At 47.0% G+C, this 24,048-nt stretch overlaps 3 protein-coding genes across 4 annotated transcripts; all 3 read right to left on the reverse strand.

The window, feature by feature from the left end:
* Window positions 1-481: 481 nt before the first annotated feature.
* On the reverse strand, window positions 482-6,518 carry LOC134008472 (keratin, type I cytoskeletal 13-like). 2 transcript variants are annotated; one of them, XM_062447859.1, is made up of 8 exons: window positions 5,921-6,518; window positions 5,439-5,521; window positions 5,181-5,337; window positions 4,801-4,962; window positions 4,592-4,717; window positions 4,249-4,469; window positions 3,327-3,419; window positions 482-705 (listed from the first exon to the last, which is right to left on the reverse strand). In XM_062447859.1, exons 1-8 carry the CDS (start codon window positions 6,437-6,439, stop codon window positions 591-593), a joined length of 1,476 nt encoding a protein of 491 aa, XP_062303843.1. In that variant the 5' UTR covers window positions 6,440-6,518; the 3' UTR covers window positions 482-590. The 2 variants fall into 2 exon arrangements, with proteins under 2 accessions (XP_062303843.1, XP_062303844.1); XM_062447860.1 differs by lacking the exon at window positions 3,327-3,419.
* An 833-nt stretch (window positions 6,519-7,351) lies between these two features.
* Window positions 7,352-9,561, reverse strand: LOC134008475 (keratin, type I cytoskeletal 13-like). The gene is given in 6 exon segments (XM_062447864.1): window positions 7,352-7,601; window positions 7,724-7,849; window positions 7,933-8,094; window positions 8,313-8,469; window positions 8,571-8,653; window positions 9,052-9,561. Coding segments are annotated over 6 exon segments (1,224 nt in total). The 5' UTR covers window positions 9,523-9,561; the 3' UTR covers window positions 7,352-7,376.
* Window positions 9,562-16,799: 7,238 nt separating this feature from the next.
* On the reverse strand, window positions 16,800-23,008 carry LOC134008476 (keratin, type I cytoskeletal 13-like). The gene is made up of 8 exons (XM_062447865.1): window positions 22,543-23,008; window positions 21,763-21,845; window positions 21,335-21,491; window positions 19,983-20,144; window positions 19,523-19,648; window positions 18,997-19,217; window positions 17,097-17,107; window positions 16,800-16,953 (listed from the first exon to the last, which is right to left on the reverse strand). The coding sequence occupies exons 1-8, from the start codon at window positions 22,882-22,884 to the stop codon at window positions 16,856-16,858; spliced, it is 1,200 nt and encodes a 399-aa protein (XP_062303849.1). The 5' UTR covers window positions 22,885-23,008; the 3' UTR covers window positions 16,800-16,855.
* Window positions 23,009-24,048: the final 1,040 nt, after the last annotated feature.

Raw genomic sequence — 24,048 nt, forward strand, 5'->3', positions numbered from 1 at the left:
AATTAAACTAATTCAAGTAAGTCATGCTTTTTTGAGCGGCTTTTATGGAACAGGCCTCTTTACCATAACCTACATGTTACTTGTTGTTCAGGGAAGGGTTATCAAGTCTCATACAATTCTCCCACACCAACAACTCAATGGCTGAGCGGTTAGGGAATCAGGCTATTACTCAGAAGGTTGCCGGTTCGATTCCCACCTGTGCCTTGAGCAAGGCACTTCACTCTACTTGCCTCGGAGGGAATGTCCCTATACTTACTGTAAGTCGCTCGAGAGCGTCTGCTAAATGTAAATGTCGTCATTAATGACAAATCCAATCCCTGCTGACAGTAATCTTCCACACATAGATCACACTAATCATGACCCGTCACTGACGCGTGCACTTTCAAAATACTATTCTCTTGGCCTCATGTTCAAACGATAAACTCCAAAATGGCAGTCAGATGTAAAGGAAAGGAGTCAAATCAGACACAGAACACAAAGATGGAATTGTCAGCACACTGAGAGTATCTTTATTGCTTTCAAATGAAGAACTGTTGACAGTGTTCTACCCAGATGTTAACTCTTTGTGTGCGGCTTGCTGTTTCAGCCCACTAGGAGCTTGTGGCAGAAGAGGACACCACCTCGCCATCCACAACCTCCTCTGTGACCACCACCACCTTGCGTGTGCTCATAGAGGAGGTCACTGTGGAGGATATGTCGCTGATGCTGTAAGAAAGATGGAACAAAGAGCATCTTACTGGATTAGTGTATGCTTCTTACGGTTTGTTTTCAAGCTGACATCTTCCCCTAAGACCATCTTTGGTCGACTTTGGTTAAATGAAGAAAAGAGGATTTGTATGCTCACCTCACAAGGACAGTGGGCTAGCATTCTAGTGAATTGCTGGCACACTATGGTAGAGTGCTACTTAAAGATCCTGTAAAGTCAATACCATGATTTGCTTCTCAGTACATTATATACGTGTGAAATGAGTTCCTGAAAGCATGTGCAAAGCGCTAAAACTTTGTCGCACCAAAATGTGTAGTTAGATCGTAGAACAGTTTCTCTTCCGTTTTCAGATCAGGTTTTAATAGGCGAGGCCAAAAAGTTATCCATCTAGGTCATTTCGACCCGTCAGATCACTGACTGCTGTACTGTTATTGTAGCCTACATCAGCTATCTAGCTAGCTTCAGGATGTCTCCCTCCACCCGCAACTGCATCTTCCCTGGATGCAAAAACTTCAGCTGTGCTGCAACACTATTTAATTTCCCTATTGATGAGGAAAGGAAAAGTGGGTGGATTGATTTTGTGAAGAGCCACACTGATGGAAAGCTTCTGATAAACTCCAACAGCCGCCTCTGCAGTGGATAAGAGAGTCTGCTAAATGACTAAATGCAGTGACCATTTCACGGCGGATAGTTTTAACATGGACCAGAGACAGACGGGGTTCGCGGACACACGGCTTCTCTTGCAGCGCGGAGCCTTACCGAGCATCGCCCTCCCGGCCGTTCATCCTCCGGTCGCACCTGGACAATCCACCGCCGCCAGCAGTTCATCACTCTGTTCTGTGTGCTTGTTATAATTATACTAGATAACCTTTCCAGAGGTATCTCTGCTATGAGTTAGTAGTGGTGGGGGGAAAAATCGATTCTGTTCAGTATCGCGATATTTTGCGCACGCAATTATATCGATACAGTAGCGCAAAGTATTGCAATATTTAATTATATAATTATGTGTTTTACTTTCGGGTTTTCTCCATTGGTTTTCTCGGAGTTTACTCTGATAATATTACATTTGCATATTACATCCACAAGGTGGCGCTTGTTGCGGTGCTTTGTTGACGTGCATTCAACTGCAATTCAATTGAAAATGGCTTCATCATCTCAACCGGTTGTTTACGACGCTACGTCTTCTTTTAAATCGAAAGTGTGGGTAAATTTCGGTTTTTATAAAACATGTATATGTCTACAAACTAGGGCGATGCATGAGAGTCATACCGGGGCCAATGTGGCTGAGGTGCTGAAAACGGCAACCGAAGAGTGGGGCATCGCTAAGAAACATTGTTTTGGTTACGGACAATGCGTCCAACATGGTTGTGGCTGCTCAGATGGGGGGCTACCTTCACGTGAAATGTTTTGCCCATACCCTCAACCTCGCCTCACAGCGCGCACTTAAAGTGCCTGCTGTCGCTAGGTTACTAGGAAGAGTCCGGCGCATAACCACTTTTTTCCACCGCAGTACAATCGCCAACATTCCAAAATGAATGTAACATTTTGGTTCATGACCATGCAGCCAACTGGACTGGACAGTACACATTTTTGTTTATTTTCTCAATTTGATTGAAGCTCTAAGTTACTTATTTATATGATTATTCTCAGGTTCATGTTACTTTATTATGTCTGCTTTATGTTACTCTATTGCATTTCAATAGTTTTAAGTTATGTGCTGTGAGCTCAGCGTTCTCCTTTTCAGAAAATAATTACAAAGGTCCTGTTTTCTGAATGTTCAGGACAAAGTTTTTGCACTACTCTCCTAAGTTCTTGCACTGTTGTTCACATAATTAAATGTGACATTTGAAGTGAGTTGAGCAGTCTGATTTTCCTTATTTTTTGTAATGTCTTTAAATAATATGGAGGACATGAATCGCAATATATCGCAGAATCGAATCGCAATACTTGCTGTATCGCAATATGTTAAGAATCGCAATAATATTGAATCGTGGCACCAAATATCGCAATACTATCGAATCGTCACATTTTTGCCAATTCCCACCCCTATGAGTTAGTGCAAACCGCTAAATTGATATTAGGCTACTCGGTATAGAATGATGGTATTTTGGTGAAATGGTATGTGTTAGAAGTAGCCTAGTTGGAGAGCTCACTGTCAGGTGTCTCTGGTGTCCATTTTTACTGTTACAGCTCAGGGGAACATTTTATGCATCTGTATGTTTCACTCATTGAACAAATCAATTCTAATTTTATACTGTTTTGTTCGGCTTGACGTAGCGTCCATTATCTGAGTCGTAGGTAGGCAGCGAGGGGCGGAGCTTCAGCTCCTTCAGGCGACACGCCCCCCCAGTCTGGAGCAGAGAAGACTGCTGATTTTTTCATGATTTCAAAGCCTAATTTTACATACTTGTCGGTGTTATTTTTTCATTCGAATTTGGATGGGTAGTTAATAACACATTATTCTGTTGTGTGGCAAACTTAAAACTAGTTTTCAGGTCCACTTTACAGGATCTTTAAACACACATCAAAGCAAAACTACCGTGCTACTGCTCGAGACTAAATCAGTTACCTAAGTTACATCCATCCCTTGTTTGTTCTTTCTTTTGTCTGGCTCGCTTACCCTGAGTCCTCTCCGTCTATAACCTCCTCTGTGACCACCACCACATTGCGTGTGTTCTTACAGGAGGTCATTGTGGAACACATGTCGCTGAAGCTGTAAGAAAGAAAGAACAAATAGCATCTTACTAAATTAGTGTATGCTTCTTACGGTTTGTTTTCAAGCTGTCATCTTCCCCTAAGACCATCTTTGGTCGACTGTTGTTTAATGAAGAAAAGAGAATCTGTGTGCTCACCTCTAGTGATGGGCATTCCGGCTCTTTTTCGTGAGCCGGCTCGTATGGCTCAGCTCACCAAAAAGAGCCAGCTCTTTTGGCTCCCGAACGGCTCTTTAAAAAATACATGTTTTAACTATGAATTTGACTATGATGGGTGTGAAAACAATTTGAATTAAATTATGAAATGAAATCATACTCGACCGTAACCACATATCTTTAAAAATGCATCGATTTGTCATGGCTCTCCTCCGAGTTTTGACTGGCCCTCCCTCATGCAGGATTGACAGGAACAGAATGTGAGGATGATCGTGTGCGCCTTTAAGCCTACAAGTATTTTTTTGTTGTTCTTTGAATTAGTCAATTATTTTAAATACAATTAAAATTCATTATTTCATAATCATTTAGTTTTTATAGGCTGTATTAATCTATTAAAAATAGAGTCGGCTCTTCAGATATGCGAGCCAGCTCCCGACGTTCACCTTCAAGAGCCGGCTCTTAGAGACGGATCGTTCGCGAACGACCCATCACTACTCACCTCACAAGAAGCACAGTGGGCTAGCATTCTAGTAAATTGCTGGCACACTATGATAGAGTGCTACTTAAACACACATCAAAGCGAAACTACGGTGCTACTTCTCGTGACCAAATCAGTTACCTAAGTTACATCCATCCCTTGTTTGTTCTTTCTCCCCAGTCTGCCTCGCTTACCCTGAGACCTCTCCGTCCAGCAGCCTCCTGTACTCGGCGATCTCCATCTCCAGCCTGGTCTTGATGTCCAGCAGCATCTTGTACTCCTGGCCCTGGCGTTCCATGTCGCTGCGCATGCTCATCAGCTGCTGCTCAAGGCTGGTGACCTGCCTCTGAAGACCCTGGAGCTGCATCGAGTACCGCCCTTCTGTGTCTGCGAGCGTGCCCTCCAGGGAGGCTTTCTATTGGTCAGTCATTGGAGAAAAAGATGGATCGAGGTGAGGGATTGTGGGAAAGCAAGTCGGAACACAACTCGGGCATTGGTATACAGGGCAGCAAGCGCTGATGCTCGGCTGGGACTGACCATGCTTTGCTGGGACTGCAGCTCGATCTGCAGACCTTGCAGCATGCGACGAATTTCTGAGATCTCCGACTTGGAAGACTGGAGGACTTCTGTGTTGGCGGCTACTTCCTTGTTCAGACTCTGTGACTGTGGGTAAACAGTGAGAGGGTCAACTGTTTATCCAGTCCTCGATGGTCAGCTGAATCGATGGGCGGGATTGTAGTTAGTACCTTGCTCTGGAACCAGCTGTCCAGGTCTCGCTGGTTCTTGGCGGAGACGCCCTCGTACTGCTGGCGGATCTCAGCCATGACACTGCTGAGGTCCTCTTGAGGCGCTGCGTCCACCTCCACGTTCACCTGGCCGGTCATCTGCGTCCTCATGGCCAGGAGTTCCTACAGTGGGGGACATACGTGAGTTTTCTTCATAGAGGATTTGTTTGTCTTGGATACAAGAACTTTATATGAGCTTGATTTATAAATGACAGAGGATATGAACTTTGTTCGGGAAACTATTGTCAATGATGGCCATCAAAAAAAAACAGTTATAGGACTAATAGGTAGGGTTCAGCCTTTTGGCATGCTCCCTTCTCCACCACTACATCCCCACCCACCTCCTCATGGTTCTTCTTCAGTAAGATGAGCTCCTCCCTCAGACCCTCGATCTGCATCTCCAGGTCGGACCTGGCCGGGGCCAGCTCATCCAACATCCTCTTGAGCCCAGCAATGTCCGCCTCGACCGACTGCCGCATGGCCAGTTCATTCTCATACCTGGTGGGGTGGGGGCATAGAAGTTTATGATGGTATCTACGGATTTGGCTTTGTGCTATTTGGTGTGACACAAATTCTTTGTGAGTGGTTTGGAAGCCTACTTGGTTCTGAAGTCATCAGCTGCCAGTTTAGCGTTGTCAATGGCCAGGTGGATGCCTCCATTGTAACCGGTGGCATTCTGGATCTGTGGGAAGGTTAGCAACATGTTTCAAGATAAGATAACGAATGGAATTGCACAAGTCCAGGCTTTGCAAAAATGCCATTGGGATTGTTGAGCGTTGGACGTCAGCTAAACGGTGGCAAATTGCTTTGAAAAGCCATAACTCCAGGGAAAAAGAGACGAATTGCATCTTACGCAATCGCCTCAGGGATCGTCATGGGTGCTGCAGTTACACTGAGACTTTCATGAACCTTACACAATCAGCTTTCTTTGCAACCCCAGCTAGCAGTAAAGGTATTTTATGATGTCTCTCTAGGGTGAAATGGATTTGTCTTGCATTTAAAAAGAGTTGCTATCTATAGTAATTCAATCCATAGTTATGTGGTTATTTGTTTTGGCAGCTGTAGGGATCAGGTGACATACCTTGTTCTGCAGATCGGTGATGGTGACATAGAAGGCAGAGTAGTCGCGGGACGATGGGGAGGTCTTGCTCTCCAGGAAAAGGCGGATCTTCAACTCCAGCTCACCGTTGGCCTTCTCCAGGATGCGCACCTTGTCCAGGTAGGAGGCCAGACGGTCATTCAGGTTCTGCATGGTGGCCTTCTCATTGGCTGATGTGTGATCTGTGACGCCTCCACCGCCTCCTCCGCCTCCTCCCATACCAAAGCCGAAGCCGTAACCAGCACCACCACCGCCGCCGCCGCCACCGGAACTGAAGGAAGAACTGGAGATGCGTGTTCCGGAGCCTCCTGCGCCTCCATAAACACTGCCGGCCCTCATGGCGGAGATGCGGCCGTAACCGCCGCTGCTGCCGCCTCCACCACCGCCGCCGCCCATGTACATACTGGAGCCGCCTGATGAGCCTCCATACCTCATGGAGCCTCCGCTGCTTCCGCCGCCGCCGGAGGAGTAACTGGTTTTGCTGGAGTAGGAGGTGGACATGGTCACTGCGAGTGAGAGAGAGAAAGAGAGGAAGTCTGCCTGCCCTGGATGAGGAGATAGACTGCCACACCGCCCAGACCTTGTTCCCTTTTATACACAGCAGGATCGGAGGGAGGGAGGCAGGGAGGCAGGGAGGAGGAGGGAGAGGTTGATGGGTGGAATGGGGAGAGGTGTTACCTCATGAAAGGCAGGAGCTCTTACTCCACCCTCTTAGTACCCTTGAAGGCAGATGCAGATAGAGATAGGAGTGAGGATGGATGTGGGGCATGATCACATCCAACATTTGCATGGAAACAAACGTGTGTTGTATGAACACGTACAGTACATCGGCTTAATGCATGCATACAGACGCATCTGGGAAGTTCGACCAATATGAATAGAAGTATAGATATGCACATCCATATCACACAGGTGAGTGAAAGTTGCTCTCATACATGTATTGACATCATAAGCAGACTGATGTATCTGGGGGACAGCAGACACACCCACTGGTGTTAGCCTCAGGTTAGTCTGTCAATCAATCATCCCAGAAACTTTTACAACGACATGCAGTTATTTGAATTGTACTGTTACCATATCCAGCTACATTGTTTGGCACAACGAAACTAAGTCTGTACATGATGCTGTGACAACATGCAAATATGGTGTCCTGAATAGAAACGCAAACGTACAAACGAACGTTTCGCCTGACACTGTGCCAACATTAAGAACAGACCTCTCTTTGTCTCTGGACAGTTACCTATCCGGAACATCTACAAAGCTTTTTCCTAAATGTAACACCCATATTTTGCATTTGCAAATAAAAACTAAGATGTGATTTTGCGAATGCATCCAGTTCGTTCTCTTTTCACTCATGAGCAAGGTTGCGAAACTCTAAAGTGCAGTGTGCATTTTGCAAATGGAGGAACGAGTGTTCTTTCTCCCCAGTCTGCCTCGCTTACCCTGAGACCTCTCCGTCCAGCAGCCTCCTGTACTCGGCGATCTCCATCTCCAGCCTGGTCTTGATGTCCAGCAGCATCTTGTACTCCTGGCCCTGGCGTTCCATGTCGCTGCGCATGCTCATCAGCTGCTGCTCAAGGCTGGTGACCTGCCTCTGAAGACCCTGGAGCTGCATCGAGTACCGCCCTTCTGTGTCTGCGAGCGTGCCCTCCAGGGAGGCTTTCTATTGGTCAGTCATTGGAGAAAAAGATGGATCGAGGTGAGGGATTGTGGGAAAGCAAGTCGGAACACAACTCGGGCATTGGTATACAGGGCAGCAAGCGCTGATGCTCGGCTGGGACTGACCATGCTTTGCTGGGACTGCAGCTCGATCTGCAGACCTTGCAGCATGCGACGAATTTCTGAGATCTCCGACTTGGAAGACTGGAGGACTTCTGTGTTGGCGGCTACTTCCTTGTTCAGACTCTGTGACTGTGGGTAAACAGTGAGAGGGTCAACTGTTTATCCAGTCCTCGATGGTCAGCTGAATCGATGGGCGGGATTGTAGTTAGTACCTTGCTCTGGAACCAGCTGTCCAGGTCTCGCTGGTTCTTGGCGGAGACGCCCTCGTACTGCTGGCGGATCTCAGCCATGACACTGCTGAGGTCCTCTTGAGGCGCTGCGTCCACCTCCACGTTCACCTGGCCGGTCATCTGCGTCCTCATGGCCAGGAGTTCCTACAGTGGGGGACATACGTGAGTTTTCTTCATAGAGGATTTGTTTGTCTTGGATACAAGAACTTTATATGAGCTTGATTTATAAATGACAGAGGATATGAACTTTGTTCGGGAAACTATTGTCAATGATGGCCATCAAAAAAAAACAGTTATAGGACTAATAGGTAGGGTTCAGCCTTTTGGCATGCTCCCTTCTCCACCACTACATCCCCACCCACCTCCTCATGGTTCTTCTTCAGGAAGATGAGCTCCTCCCTCAGACCCTCGATCTGCATCTCCAGGTTCGACCTGGCCTGGGCCAGCTCATCCAACATCCTCTTGAGCCCAGCAATGTCCGCCTCGACCGACTGCCGCATGGCCAGTTCATTCTCATACCTGGTGGGGTGGGGGCATAGAAGTTTATGATGGTATCTACGGATTTGGCTTTGTGCTATTTGGTGTGACACAAATTCTTTGTGAGTGGTTTGGAAGCCTACTTGGTTCTGAAGTCATCAGCTGCCAGTTTAGCGTTGTCAATGGCCAGGTGGATGCCTCCATTGTAACCGGTGGCATTCTGGATCTGTGGGAATGGAGGATAGCAACATGTTTTAAGATAAGATAACGAATGGAATTGCAGAAGTCCAGGCTTTGCAGAATGCCTTTGGGATTGTTGAGCGTTGGGAATCAGCTAAACGGTGACAAATTGCTTTGAAAGGGAACTCCAGGGAAAAGGAGATGAATTGCATCTTACGCAATCGCCTCAGGGATCGTCATGGATGCTGCAGTTATACTGGAACTTTCGTGAACCTTACTCAATCAGCTTTCTTTGCAACCACAGCTAGCAGTAAAGGTATTTTATGATGTCTCTCTAGGGTGAAATGGATTTGTCTCGCATTCAAAAAGGGTTGCATCTACAGTAATTCAATCCCTAGTTATGTTGTTATTTGTTTTGCCAGTTGTAGGAATCAGGTGACATACCTTGTTCTGCAGATCGGCGATGATGACAAAGAAGGCATAATAGTCGCGGGATTTTGGGGAGGTCTTGCTCTCCAGGAACTCGTGGATCTTCAACTCCAGCTCACCGTTGGCATTCTCCAAGGTGCGCACCTTGTCCAGGTAGGAGGCCAGACGGTCGTTCAGGTTCTGCATGGTGGCCTTCTCATTGGCTGATGTGTGGTCTGTGACACCGCTGCCACCTCCGCCTCCGCCTCCACCGCCTCATCCCATACCGAAGCCGAAGCCGTAACCACAAATTCCACCACCACCGCCGCCGCCGCCACCGGAACCGAAGGAAGAACTGGAGATGCGTGTTCTGGAGCCTCCTGCGCCTCCATAAACACTGCCGGCCCTCATGGCGGAGATGTGGCCGTAACCGCCGCTGCTGCCACCTCCACCACCGCCGCCGCCCATGTACATACTGGAGCCGCCTGATGAGCCTCCATACCTCATGGAGCCTCCGCTGCTTCCGCCGCCGGAGGAGTAACTGGTTTTGCCTTAAGTAATCATATATTTATTCACATCATAAAAATCCCAAAGGTCCAGATGGGGCTTGGACAGTGGCAGACAAGGCTGATTGAAGGGCAGGGGCAGAACAATTACAAGGGCTGCTACTGCACAACTTGGGGTCTCACCAGTGTAACAATGGGAATGGGACGACACTCCAAGTGTTGTCACTGCATCACTTTGGGAAAGAGTGCCATAGTGGGCACATTGTAGGGGAGACTGTTGGACACAGCATCTAATCGTCTTCTTTGGAAAGGGCACCATTTGGGATACTGTCATGTTGGGGCAGCATAAACGGCACTTCATAACAGCACCCTTTTCCATTGGAAGTAAGGGCAAAGAAACAGTCCAATTTAGACCATTGTAAGGGCACCTTATAGGGTACTGCATCACATTTTCTCTACTATAAAGGAACTCATTAAGAATTTTCAGAGGGCACACTATCATTTATGTGTGAACGAAAATAGAGGCCCAGCATAGTAGAGAAGAATGAGTAAGTCTGTATCCTCCCCTATCAAGGTTGTGGGCGGATGTTCTGAGGCCTTGACTGCAGCTTTGACAATGTCAGCATCACCTGATGCATTGATAACAGTGCAGTCCTTCTTCACCAGCTCCTTCGTCATAATATTTATAAGTCCTTGTTTGTTGCAAGATCTGGAAAGGATATCATCCTTTCTTCCCACAAACTCAGTCTCTGCATTGAAGTTAACGATGGGGTGAGTGTTATTACCACCTCTCTGATGCGTATTGTCTTTGATGGAAGGACCTTAGCTAAAAACGACTTTCTTTACCATAATGGCGTATGGTAAAGTCTGCATATGACTGCAATGGCACCGTAATTGTCACCCTTCCATGCCAAGCAGTGAACCAGGGAGCCACCGTCAGCCACGGACATAATGCTCAGTTAGTGGGATGGAATCCAGGACAGTTTTATTAGATTTCTTGCTTGAGAACTCAGTGACTGCCTGCGCTAGTTGGGGCTTGTTGGCTTTACGGGAGATTTCCTTGCCTTCGAACAGGGCTGAACTCGTAGCGCATTAGCTTCTTCCAGGGAAAACTGGTTTCGACATGATCAGGAACCCTCCTGTTGCCAGACTGCGGGAAAATAACTGTTCCCAGAGAGGAGGGGTGGAGGGGGGGGGGGGGGTTTAGGTAGTCAAGGATGAATTTTGTTTGCGCAAAATTGTATACACTGTGCTGCCAACAAAATGTCAATGAGGCAAGCAATATCAAATGTCAGTGTTCTCTTCCATCATTGTCTGAATTGCTGAACATTGTGAATTTAGTTTTGTTGGGGTTAGTATAATGCCACCTTTATACTCAAAAACATCTATAGAGGATGCATTACATATGTATTACCTTATTCAAATTGAAATGAGTGACCATTTTAGAGGGTTCACACACAGGCCTCTGTTTGGGCTAATTCAGAGTTTTACATTGAATGTCAAGTCTGTGTTTTAGCAAAAAAAAGGATTATGTGTCCAAAAACACGTAGCCTACTGAGTAGGAGTTACATGACAGGCTAAATCGTTTACATCTGTGGTTCACCCCAAACTAAGATAAAACCTTACAGTAATTTCACAAAATCATGTATTCCATAAGTATGTTATCATGTCAGTGCAATTGGTTTTCCTATATGCAGCTGCCTATTTCTACTACTTTCTACTAAGGACAGTAGGCTGCTAAATAGCCTAAATGTACAGGTGTACAGGTTAGGTTATGGGGCAGCTGTCCATACACTGTCAGCCAGAATAGTAATAATTGGATTTGGATTGCCTCGTTGGGGGGGGGGGGGGGGGGCGTTGCTTGTTAGTGGAACGGAACGTTAGTTGAATGGCTTGAGGCTTAACATTTACATTTATTCATTTAGCAGACACTTTTATCCAAAGTGACTTCCAAGAGAGAGCTTTACAAAAGTGCATAGGTCAGTGATCAAACACAGCGAGATAGCCCCAAAAACATTGCGGGTAGCCAAAACATGAAGCATACATTGTGAAAAGCAAATAAGTGCCAATGGGAAGAAACATAAGAGCATGTCGTTAAACAAGTTACAATTAAACAACATGAACCTCAAAAGTGCAAGAGTGTACCTGTAGGAAAGCAAGCAATAATATAATTCACAGTACAAGTACAAGAAGTTAAATCAGTTACAACTAACCAACAAGTGCAACAAGTCCCTCAATAAGTGTCATTGTGTTCCTGGAGGAAATAAACTAACATCTGATCCAACAAATCTTTCTTAAGTACCGTTGTACTCCCAGAACAAGTGCGTCTTCAGCCTTTTCTTGAATGTGGGGAGACAGTCAGTGTCTCTGATGGAGGTGGGGAGGTGATTCCACCATTAGGGGGCCAGACAGGAGAAGAGCTTGGGTTGGGAGCGGGCGCTCTTGAGAGGTGGGACCACCAGACGGTTGTCAGAAGAAGACCGAAGGTGGCGGGTGGGGGTGTAAGGCTGGAGGAGAGACTGGATGTAGTCGGGTGCTGTCCAGTTCACTGCTCGGAAGGTCAGTACCAGGGTCTTGAATCTGATACAGGCCGTGATGGGTAGCCAGTGGAGGGAGATGAGCGGGATGACATGGGAGCGTCTGGGTAGGTTGAAGACCAGACGGGCCGCTGCATTCTGAATCCTCTGGAGAGGGCGGGTTGCGCATTCTGGGAGACCGGCGAGAAGCGAGTTGCAGTAGTCCAACTCGGAGAGGACAAGTGCTTGGACTAGCAGCTGGGTGGAATGCTCAGACAGGTATCTCCTGATCTTCCGGATGTTGTAGAGGGTGAATCTACACGACCGGGAGACTGAAGCAATGTGTGCCGTGAGGGAGAGCTTGTCATCCATGGTAACCCCAAGGTTCCTGGCAGAGGATGAAGGGGTCACCGTCGCAGATCCCAGAGTGAATGAGAGATCGTGGGAGATGGAGGGTTTGGCCGGGATGATGAGAAGTTCTGTTTTGGTGAGGTTCAGGTGCTTGTCAACTTAGCTTGGCTTAAGTCTAAGTTGACGGCTACCTAAGCGAGACTTTCTCGTGTAAGCGCGGCTTTTGTTAGCAACGTTGATGGAACACCCCCCTGGTCTAGTAAAATTTCATGTTTTTGTTAATAAAGTACTGGGTACTGCTAGTTTATGTACGCTTAGTATAGATATTTCACATATTTAAATTTTAGGTCCCTATATGTTTATTGTATGCACCTTCCTGCCAAAGCAAATTCCTTGTCTGTGCAAACTTTCATGGCGAATCAATCCCATTCTGATTCTGATTCTGTACAGTTAGAGGTGTATTCATTGTTATTGCCCTTAAAAGATGAGAAGCATGATCGTTTATCATTCAAAACGGACACGTTTTTTGTCCTCTCCGTTTTTGTAAATGACAAATTAATAAGTAAAATAAAGTAATCCGTCTTGGAGGACTGGACCACCTTCCCATCGATCACAGTCTCCACCACTGTGATGACCTTGGTGTAACCACTAAGAAACCAAAAACAGACAAGAAGCACATCTTAGAATAGCTTTGACAATCTTATAATTATCACAAAAATATACTTAAACATGACTGAAACGATATAACAAATATTATTCAGCTTTGCAAAATCTTGAGGGAGAGAATCATTGATTTTGGCAAGAAACATGCTTACCTTGTTTGGTGCTGTTGGGGACGGCGTTTCGAGGGAGAGAAAAACAAAGTTTAATCACATGCCTATCACGTCCTTTATCTCAGTTGCTTTCACCTCCACACCTTTCCTACACCACCACACAACTTCCAACCTCCCCCTTCCTCTCCCCTCTCCCCACAGGCTTCCCTCCTCCCTGGTGCCCCAGTCCCCCTCTCCCTGCAAGCTTCTCTCCTCCCGTCCTCCCCGGTCACCCAGTCCCACTCTCCCTGCAGGCTTCCCTCCTCCCCAGTCCCCCTCTCCCTGCAGGCTTCTCTCCTCCCCTCCTCCCCAGTCCCCCTCTCCCAGCAGGCTTCTCTCCTCCCCAGTCCCCCTCTCCCTGCAGGCTTCTCTCCTCCCCAGTCCCCCTCTCCCAGCAGGCTTCCCTCCTCCCCAGTCCCCCTCTCCCAGCAGGCTTCTCTCCTCCCCAGTCCCCCTCTCCCAGCAGGCTTCTCTCCTCCCCAGTCCCCCTCTCCCAGCAGGCTTCTCTCCTCCCCAGTCCCCCTCTCCCTGCAGGCTTCTCTCCTCCCCAGTCCCCCTCTCCCTGCAGGCTTCTCTCCTCCCCAGTCCCCCTCTCCCTGCAGGCTTCTCTCCTCCCCAGTCCCCCTCTCCCTGCAGGCTTCTCTCCTCCCCAGTCCCCCTCTCCCTGCAGGCTTCTCTCCTCCCCAGTTCCCCTCTCCCTGCAGGCTTCTCTCCTCCCCAGTTCCCCTCTCCCAGCAGGCTTCTCTCCTCCCCAGTCCCCCTCTCCCAGCAGGCTTCTCTCCTCCCCAGTCCCACTCTCCCTGCAGGCTTCCCTCCTCCCCAGTCCCCCTCTCCCAGCAGGCTTCTCTCCTCCCCAGTCCCCTTCTCCCTGCAGGCTTCTCTCCTCCCCAGTCCCACACTCCCTGCAGGCTTCCCTCCTCCCCAGTCCCCCTCTCCCAGCAGGCTTCTCTCCTCCCCAGTCCCCCTCTCCCTGCAGGCTTCTCTCCTCCCCAGTCCCCCTCTCCCAGCAGGCTTCTCTCCTCCCCAGTCCCACTCTCCCTGCAGGCTTCCCTCCTCCCCAGTCCCCCTCTCCCAGCAGGCTTCTCTCCTCCCCAGTCCCCCTCTCCCTGCAGGCTTCTCTCCTCCCCAGTCCCACTCTCCCTGCAGGCTTCTCTCCTCCCCAGTCCCCCTCTCCCTGCAGGCTTCTCTCCTCCCTAGTCCCCCTCTCCCAGCAGGCTTCTCTCCTCCCTAGTCCCCCTCTCCCTGCAGGCTTCTCTCCTCCCCAGTCCCCCTCTCCCAGCAGGCTTCTCTCCTCCCTAGTCCCCCTCTCCCTGCAGGCTTCCCTCCTCCCCAGTCCCACTCTCCCTGCAGGCTTCCCTCTTCCCCAGTCCCCTTCTCCCTGCAGGCTTCCCTCCTCACGTCCTCCCCCGTCCCCCTCAGTGTAGCGGGCCTGGGTCTCTGATAAGGTGCCCTCAGGGATAGTCTCTATATTGGATGGTCAGATAGAAAAGGTAAATGGGGAATGCGTGTGTATACCGCATAGGGGCTAAGCTTCTGACAGCAAATTCAACACAAGCATTAAATGGCAAAAAATAAAGGCCTTGGCGCCCCTTAGCACAATTTACCGAGGTCAGCTTCTCCACCGTGCAGGACTCTAGTCTAAGATCAAATGGTCGTATTTGGCATTGTTGCTGACAATGATCGCTTCCAGCCAAACGTTTTTTGGGGCCATATTTTCAGATTGCAGATGGTAGTACTGTTGCAATAGCGATTCCATCTAGCTAATACTGCCGGTGACAACGTTGTTACTTAGAATAGCTTGTTTCAAGGGGGATCAGCTTGTTTCAAAGGTGGTTCTTGATGAATGAATGCAATAGTGGGATAAATGCTTGAAAATATCACTACTGTAGAAGGGAAAAACCTAAGGTTATGTTAAAGTCATATAGGCTAGGTTAGGATCATTCTACATTTCCTACATTTAGTCATAGCAGACGCCGCCGTATCCAGAGCGACTTAAGTCTAAGTCCGGCTAAAATTTGAAGAGACGATCTGATAGGCTGCAGAGAATATCTTTTTGAAAAAAATGCATTTGTGAATCTAAGTGCGTCAGAAAGTTCCAAAAATCCACACACACAAATTCAGGGATTTGTAACTCGTGTTCTCCGATTTGTAACTGGTGTTCTCCGATTTGTAACTGGTGTTCTCCGATTTGTAACTGGTGTTCTCCGATTTGTAACTGGTGTTCTCCGATTTGTACCTTATGTTCACCGATTTGTAACTCGTGTTCGTCAGGTTGCAAACAAATGTAATGGGGGTCATTTATTTGTGAATCATGAAATACATTTGTGAATCGTGTTACGTTTGTTTGTTTGAATTATGTAACTAATCTAACATACGGTTGCCAACCGTCCCGAATTGTCCGGGACATCCCGAATTATGGGTGATTTTGATTTGTCCCGTCAGGGACAGCTCCAGTCCCGTATTCCAATCACAGCCTCACCGAACAATAATAGGCTACTGTAAACGCGCCAAAACTCACGCCAACGTTGCTATGGGACAAGGTTGTTGCTTGTTGGTGACAGTGTGTGAACTGGCCACTGGTGAGGTGAGTGTTATTGTGTGTCAAAAGGAGACACTTGTAATAATTGCCTTGACTATTACTTTGAACAATACATCCAAGCGAGTAGCTATTAGTGGTTTGCCAAAATTACACTGAAATTAGTAGGTTTATCATGGTATGGCTAATGAAAGCTTGCGATTTCTGTTATTGTTTTTCAGCTGTTGGTGCGCGTGCATGTGCGTGTGCACACCTGGAAGAAAGTGTCCCTCATTTGGGGTTGAGAAAGTTGGCAACCCTAATAATAGACGGCCTAAAATTTTGTACAGCCTGATTTCTGATACCGTGGCGGCAGAAATTTAGCCATAGAGGAAACACTGCACTATATATTATCATTCCAGTTTAAGAATACCAATGGAGGCTGCGTTGGAAATCGTAAATCTAACTTTTGTCAGCATTTTGAGTGGAAATTTCATTTGCATTTGTACAGGTGTATTCGTGCACGTCGGGCTGGCCCTCGCAGTGGAACTACAGTTTACTGGCAGCTTTGTCCATTCGCGCACCTCACAGTTACATATGGATATGGAAGACACGCTTATCAACTCGATTACTATTGATAACAACAGAACGAGGGTTCGGCTGAAGCCTACTTGAAAAATACTATTGAGAACATATTCGCTGACATTCATTGCACGCGTGATGAACACAGTTTTTTTTTCCTTTGGCGCTCGGGATTTGTCATTGGCGCCCGGGAAAACGGCTTTGGCGCGCGCCAAAATTTTCTCTATGCAGGAAAAACCCTGTCATTGGACATAAACAATTAGTCAGACTAACTGACAAGTCTGGCTTATTCAGTAACCTCGCTTTATGGAACAGGCCTCTGGTCAAGTAAAATGTAATGTTTTTGTTAACAAAGTACTGGGTACAGTTAGAGGTGGATTCATTGTTGTTGCCCTACAAAGATGAGAAGCATGTCATTTCTCCAGACATGATCGTTTCTCATTCAAAACAGACACGGTTTTTATCCTCTCCCTGTTTTTGTAAATGACAAATGAAACAAAAGTCAGTTTTCATTTAGTTTATTCGTATTTCTTTTGTAGTTGGTAAATTAGGATTAGATTACTCAATCTCATCCACATCCACGTCTACTGTTTTGGAGGACTGGACCACCTTCCCATCGATCACAGTCTCCACCACTGTGATGACCTTGGTGACCACTAAGAAGCCAAGAACAGACAATAAGTACATCTTAGAATAGCATTGACAATCTTATAATTATCACAAAACATGACCGACGACACATTATTCAGGTTAGCAAAATCTTTAGGGAATCATTGATTTTAGCAAGAAACATGCTTACCTTGTTTGGTGCTTTTGGTGACAGCGTTTCGAGGGAGAGAAAAAGACGAGAAAAACACAGTTTAATCACACGCCTGTCACGTCCTTTATCTCAGTTTCTTTCACCTCCACACCTTTCCTACACCACCACTTCACTTACAACCTCCCCCTTCCTTTCCCCTCTTCCCACAGGCTTCTCTCCTATCCCTCCTCCCCAGTCCCCCAGTTTCCTGGCCTGGTCCTCACCAGACTCGTACATTTCATTTGTACAGAGAGTCTGGGATCGCTCCATTGACAAGCGTTAACTTCCTTGAAGGCGGGTACTCTGTTGAAGTTTAAAACTATAGACCAATTATCACCCTACGTCACACAACGTCAAGCCGGCTCAACTGCGCATGTTGGTGGCAAAAGACGAACTTCTCCCGGGTATATACACTTGGAGTGTCGATCAGGTAATTATATATCTCTGGACACTGGATTGCAGGGCTTGACATAACTTTTTGAGGCATTTGTCATTTGGACAAGTACATTTACGTTTCACTTGTCCATGCACAAAAGTCACTTGTCCCCGCAGACCTTTAAATAGCCTGACGAGTGAAACGGGCAAAAGCCTGGCTAACGGAGGTTGCTTTCTCAGGCAAATGATGAATGAAACAGGCTTGATTAAAGAAATCCGAGATTCTGGCTATCTTCAGCAGACTCGTATCTACAACAGGCAGTCCTCCCTGACGTTTTTGGTGTAGAATGGAGTGAAATACAACATTGTGCACACTGCAAGTGAGCGACCCGAGTCTGACTGAGGCTAACGTCAAAAGAGTGTAACAGGGACGCAGTCTCACTCAGATTGCCAGTTTTACAAAAATCTCAAAAATAATCGGACCAGCTGCTAAAAGCAGAATTCATATCTCTTGAAAGCTGCCCTGCTCGACTTTTGTGGTTTAGAATTGACTGTAAAACTGTACAATTATGAATTTTGTGACATGACGTGAAGACATAGCTGCCGCCTAAGACTATGCGGTCTACCGGGCGACATTCTCACTCAAATCTCAAGACTTTCGTAACCCAAATCAAAATTCTGATGTGACAGATCAATGGGGAATCGCTTTTTCTCTTAAAGGCTGTCCTCCTCGACCTTTTTGGTCTTTTTAAATCTAACTATTTGTATAATCCGTGTAATTCTCTAGCCGTTATAAAGGCTATCTTTTCCCGTTTTTTTGCCACCATGCTGCGCGCATCCCGAATGTTTACAAACAAATAATTAGACTATTGGATCTGCCCAGAGCCACTCTGATCTGCCATAACCAAACGCTAGTGTTCGCCTTAGCCAACTCCTTCACCACTACTGTAGCAGAGGTAGCTGCCGTAGCTGGAAAACCTAACTTTTCCCGAACCCCGAGGGGAGGAGGGCCACAACATCATGGCCACCAACAAAACTTAGCAAAGATTGTTCTTGCTCCGGCTTTAACTTCTGGATATTCGGCAGCGTTGCAACAACGGACCGAATGGCTTTGCTCGCATCTTTCTCCGCCGCCATTACGGAACTACAACTCAAACTAGCGTACAACGTCAACGTAATCGTTCTCAGCCACTCCCTCTGTTCGCTGATTGGAACGGTAAAAAGTTTACCGGAGACATCTGACCAATATACCGAAAGCCCAGACGCAGTACAGAAACAAAATGAAAATTGAGCGGAAGTACGTAGGAGGGCAGAGCCAGGCTACCAGTCCCCCTCTCCCTGCAGGCTTTTCTCCTATCCCTCCTCCCCGGTCCCCCAGTCCCCCTTCCCTGCAGGCTTCTCTCCTATCCCTCCTCCCCGGTCCCCCAGTCCCCCTTCCCTGCAGGCTTCTCTCCTATCCCTCCTCCCCTGTCCCCCTCTCCCTGCAGGTTCCCCTTCTCCCGGTCCCCCTCTTCCAGGCACTCACACGTCGTCCTCTCCGTCCATCAGCCTCCTGTACTCGGCGATCTCCATCTCCAGCCTGGTCTTGAGGTCCAGCAGGACGTTGTACTCCTGCCTGTGGCTGGCGATGTTGCCGTGGAGTCGGGACAGCTGGCTTTCCAGGCTGGTCACCACATCCTGGAGGCCTGACAGTTGAGCAGAGTAGCGGGCCTGGGTCTCTGATAAGGTGCCCTCCAGGGATAGTTTCTATATTGGATGGTCAGATGGAAAAGGTAAATGGGTTGGCATGGGTGTATATGTGTACACCGCATAGGGGCAAATACGGATGTTGTTAAGGCTACTCTTAGCCTTAATTGTTGAGGAATGTCTTTAACTTGGGATTGTGGTGTGAGTGTGTGCATCAGCCTGACCGCACTTTCTAAAATGTGTTTTGTGTTAATGTGAAACTCATTTATTTTTTCCCTGAGTCTGATTTGCCAGATTTTCCCTTTCACCACAGGGTGTGTGTCAGTTATTGTCAAGTCAGACAATGTGTTCCGCAGAGTGCTCACCATGCTTGTGCAGGACTGCAGTTCAATCTGAAGCCTCTGGAGGGTGCTCTTGAGCTCTTTCACCTCGGTGCGACAGCTGATGAGACCCTCGTTCTGAATGACTACTTCCTGCTCAACTGTGCACATCTGATGAAAAAACACACTAGTCAGCAGATATGACCCTTATTTCCGCGAAGCAAATGATGATTGTTGGACATCGCCTGTCTCGTCGGTTTCGCAGCAAATATCAGATGCATTTGACGACGAACTGATGGAAATGCAACTGACATACATACAACGCAACAAACCTACACATAATCATAATAATCGTGCGTTTGTGTCACATGACATGTCAACTCTTTGAAGGCACAGGTGCGTCTCCTTTAGAAAGAGTTCAACCAACTCAACTCGGTTCCTCTTGCAACTAAGACAAAAACGACTCTCCACGATGGATCTTAATGGACCCGTGGGTTCTGCTAACCTTGCTCTGGTACCAGGCATCCAGGTCTCTGCGGTTCTTGGTGGCCACTGCCTCGTAGTGTTCCCTGATCTCGGTCATGGTCTGGTTCAGGTCCATAGAGGGCGCTGCGTCCACCGACACGTTCACCTGGCCGCCCATATGTGCCCTCAACAGGGCCAGCTCCTACATTGGGAAAGGTCAAAGGTCAGGTTTGTCACGATTAGAGACATCATGGTGGCCACGGGGCAGTATTCAAAGCAGTTTGGAAAGTGCGTGACTGTCTCGCTAATCATGTCATACTGTCAATATCCAAACCCTATTGACATTTACTTCCTGTTACTGGTTTGTATCCTTAGAACTTAGTGCTGTTTGTGTACAACTGTGTCTGAGGGTTTTATTGCGCTAGTGTATTTGATCTGCTGGAACTGTAATGTGTGTGTTTTTAGGTGCATGTGGAGGCACAGAAAGGGTTTCTGTGAGCTAATGGAGAGGAGGAAGAATGGAAGGAAGGGGAAAGGGAAGGGTGGCGGGACAGGGGTGTCGGTGTGTGTTTAAACACCCCATCCGTCTGTAAATGGAAACCAGAGGAGTCCAGAAGAGTGATTGAGTTTGCGTGCAAAACGTTGACTGCCCTTATAAAACAATTGGGTGAAGTTGATTAAATGTTATAGGAACATCCTTTACGTTCAAATCTGCTAATATGTGCGACATCATTTTACTTCATACCATTATGTGAGTGGAGTAGAAAGTGGACAGAATGTTACATTGGCATGAATGTGGAACACTGGTCTTTTGTTCCAAGAATGTAATCAATAACTCCAAAAGGTGGTGAACCTTGACTACTACTACTACTGTTTGCGTTAGGAAAACAAACCTATGTACACACTCATTACCTATTCAGGTCCACCAACATAATCATTACTTTTTGTAGGTGTGACAGAGAGTCCTCTGTTTGTATAAGATTCTGTAAGTGTCAGAAGATAGATGTCAGCAGCCAAGAGAAGACAAATATGTATTTGTGTGATAGATAACCCTCAAAGTGAATCAATTATCTTGTGTTTATCCATTCTCTGTTTCCTTTTCAGTTTGACGTCGATGATGAACGGACACAATGACAAACTCCTTCTGTGAGTGGAAAGCAGGGGCTCATTTAGGGGGTGTAAGACCAGAAAGTAAAGGGGTTTGGCGGTAGCTAAGGGACTGAGATTTCCCTATGTTACAGCTCATGGCCCTGGAGCTTGTGTCTGGACGTAGACAATGTTTTATTTTTGCTGTAAGTATGGAGCTAGAGTTCATCAGATATTCTGTCACATATCTGTGTGAGGGAGAAGGGTTGGTATCTGTAACGGGCCTGTGGCTCTTGCGTTCCCTACCTCCTCATGGTTCTTCTTGAGCATGATGATCTCCTCCTTCAGACCCTCGTACTGCATCTCCAGGTCTGAGCGGCTGAGGTTCATCTCGTCCAGAACCTTCCTCAGGCCGGCGATGTCGGCATCAACCGCCATCCTCATGGCCAGCTCGTTCTCAAACCTGAGCAGTGAAGGTCAGAGGTTAGAGTTGGGAGGGGTCATGCAATTAGTAGAGTTCACTGGTCGTGCTTTGGTTGGGATGACGGTATGTGGACGTCTGTGAACTTGTGTGTGTGTGTGCAAATGAGGTGGGGTGGATCCAATAGGCAAAACACATGCGTGTGAGGACACATACATGCTGTACACACACTGACATGTATACACACTCACAAAGATCTTTTGTGCATCTTCACACACAGATACATACAAACAGACAAGTTCCAGACACTCACTTTATTTTAAAGTCCTCTGCAGCCAGTTTGGCATTGTCAATGTCCAGGATAGTCTTGGCATTGCTCTTGGATGCAACACGGATCTTAAGAAGACAGCAGAAGAGCAAACTTTCACATTTCCCCTTCCAAGATATCCCCATGTAAGAATTGACCTTAATTCAATGCCACACAACCCTCCACGAGAATGGTGTGAATGTGACATTAAAGTCAGTTTGACATGTAAATAATTCATATAGATGTGAAAAGCTATCAATATAGACTGAAGAAAGAGTGGTGTTTTATGGCATGCTACAGTACTGGGAACAACAGACAAGCTCTACTTAATTAAATGTTGTACTGCACAGCCCCTATCCCATATGTGCCATATCACTATTGCTATGGAGAAAAACTTGTCAAACATTATCATAGTTTCTTCTCACGCATGAAGCTCCCTGCATTCTTAAGCTTTGGCGGTGACAGACTTATCGATCTCGTCAGTCTTATGTCTCATCATCCCTCCACCCTCAAATACAGCACCTGCATTCCTGCACAAACACATACGCACACACAAACACATACGCACACACAAACACATACGCACACACAAACACATACGCACACACAAACACATACGCACACACAAACACATACGCACACACAAACACATACACACGCGGAGGCAGATGAACAAGCATCACCGCCGTACACAGGCCCAAACACACACAGACATCGGCAGGGGACCAAGACTACCGACACGCGCCCTCTCTTTCATCTCCCCTCCCATCTTCCTCTCGGGTTTACCTTGTCCTGCAGGTCGTTGATGGTGACGAAGTAGGAGCTGTAATCGTGGCACACCACCGTCCTCTTCTCGTACCACTCCCTGATCTGCTTCTCCAGCCGGGCGTTCTCCTTCTCCAGGGTGCGCACCTTCTCCAGGTAGGTGGCCAGGCGGTCGTTCAGGTTCTGCATGGTTGCCTTCTCGTTGGCCGACACGTGGAGGTCCAGGCCGTCGCTCAGGTTGAAGCCTCCGACGCTGGTGGAGCTGTAGAGGGACCCGACGTGGGCCGAGGAGATGCGGGTGCCATGGCCTCCGGCACCCCCGTACACGCTGAGGGTTCGGGGGACGTTGGATCTGAAAGACATGATGGTGGTGGAAGTGCGGGAGGTTCCGCTGCTGCTGCTGCTGCTGCTGGATCAGGTAGATTGACAGGAGGCTCTGGAGCAAAGCTGTAGGCTGTTGCTGGAGGGATGATTTACAGTGTCAGGTACAAGGCAGATCAGCTGGTTAAATACCTGTGGAGAACCCCCCCAAAAAGAGGCTGGGCCATTGTTGTTGACAGCCCACCATTCAAAACACTCACACACACATTCCACCCTACCTGCTATTGTCCCTGCCAAGAAGGAGCCAGACCCCTTTTTTTCAGTTGGAAGTCACCCTTCAACATTTTTTTTGTACAAACGCATTCCTCAACTGTCCTTGGCCACCTTGTCTTTCTGTCACTCGGAAAATCATTTCACAGCTTGTGTCATTATAACGTTTTTGGGAAATGTGTGTGTGTGTGTTATGAGTCTTGTAATGCTGTTATAAGTAGTGGGTCCACACATACACTAAGTGAAAGTCCTGTTAGATCGTAAACCACAAAGCCAGCCTTAATGAAAATACCAGAGAGTACCTCCCACATTTTGCATGGCCCTGTCAAAGTTCATTAGTGAAAAGACAATTTGTCAAGGAGAAACTACTTCTTTCAGCAGGTTGCTCTATTTCACATATTCCAACCAAAGGATACAGTATGTTTACATGTGCTATGATGCCAAAGACATCTTCAATACGGACCAACCATATTAAAGGCTTCATATATCTTATGAGTCTACATAAAAGTTTTTATATTTCACATACCATGCAACTGAAAATGGGGGAAAGGGGTGCCAATGACAAGGAATTATGGTAAAAAGTGCAACTATGTCAACACAATTAGGATTTTGGTAACACTTTACAATAAGGGTGCATTAATGAGCGTTCATTAATGCTTTAATGCATGAATCATCATCAGTTAATGCATAACTCAGAAAGTACTTAATTATGCACTGATCATGAACACATAATTTGTTAATAGGGAGTCACATATGATTTACTATTAATTAAAACCGGAATCATGTATCAATTCCTATTGATATTAACACATTAACTGATAGGTGAGTTACCTACTTTAGTTAAACGTGCTAACTAATACTGTTAGTTAACTGTGTGAACTAAAACCCTGAGTTAACAGGGTAAAATAAATGTAATACCAGAGAATGTCTAATATA

This window comes from Osmerus eperlanus, chromosome 22 (assembly GCF_963692335.1).
Source record: "Osmerus eperlanus chromosome 22, fOsmEpe2.1, whole genome shotgun sequence".
Classification (NCBI taxonomy): domain Eukaryota; kingdom Metazoa; phylum Chordata; class Actinopteri; order Osmeriformes; family Osmeridae; genus Osmerus; species Osmerus eperlanus.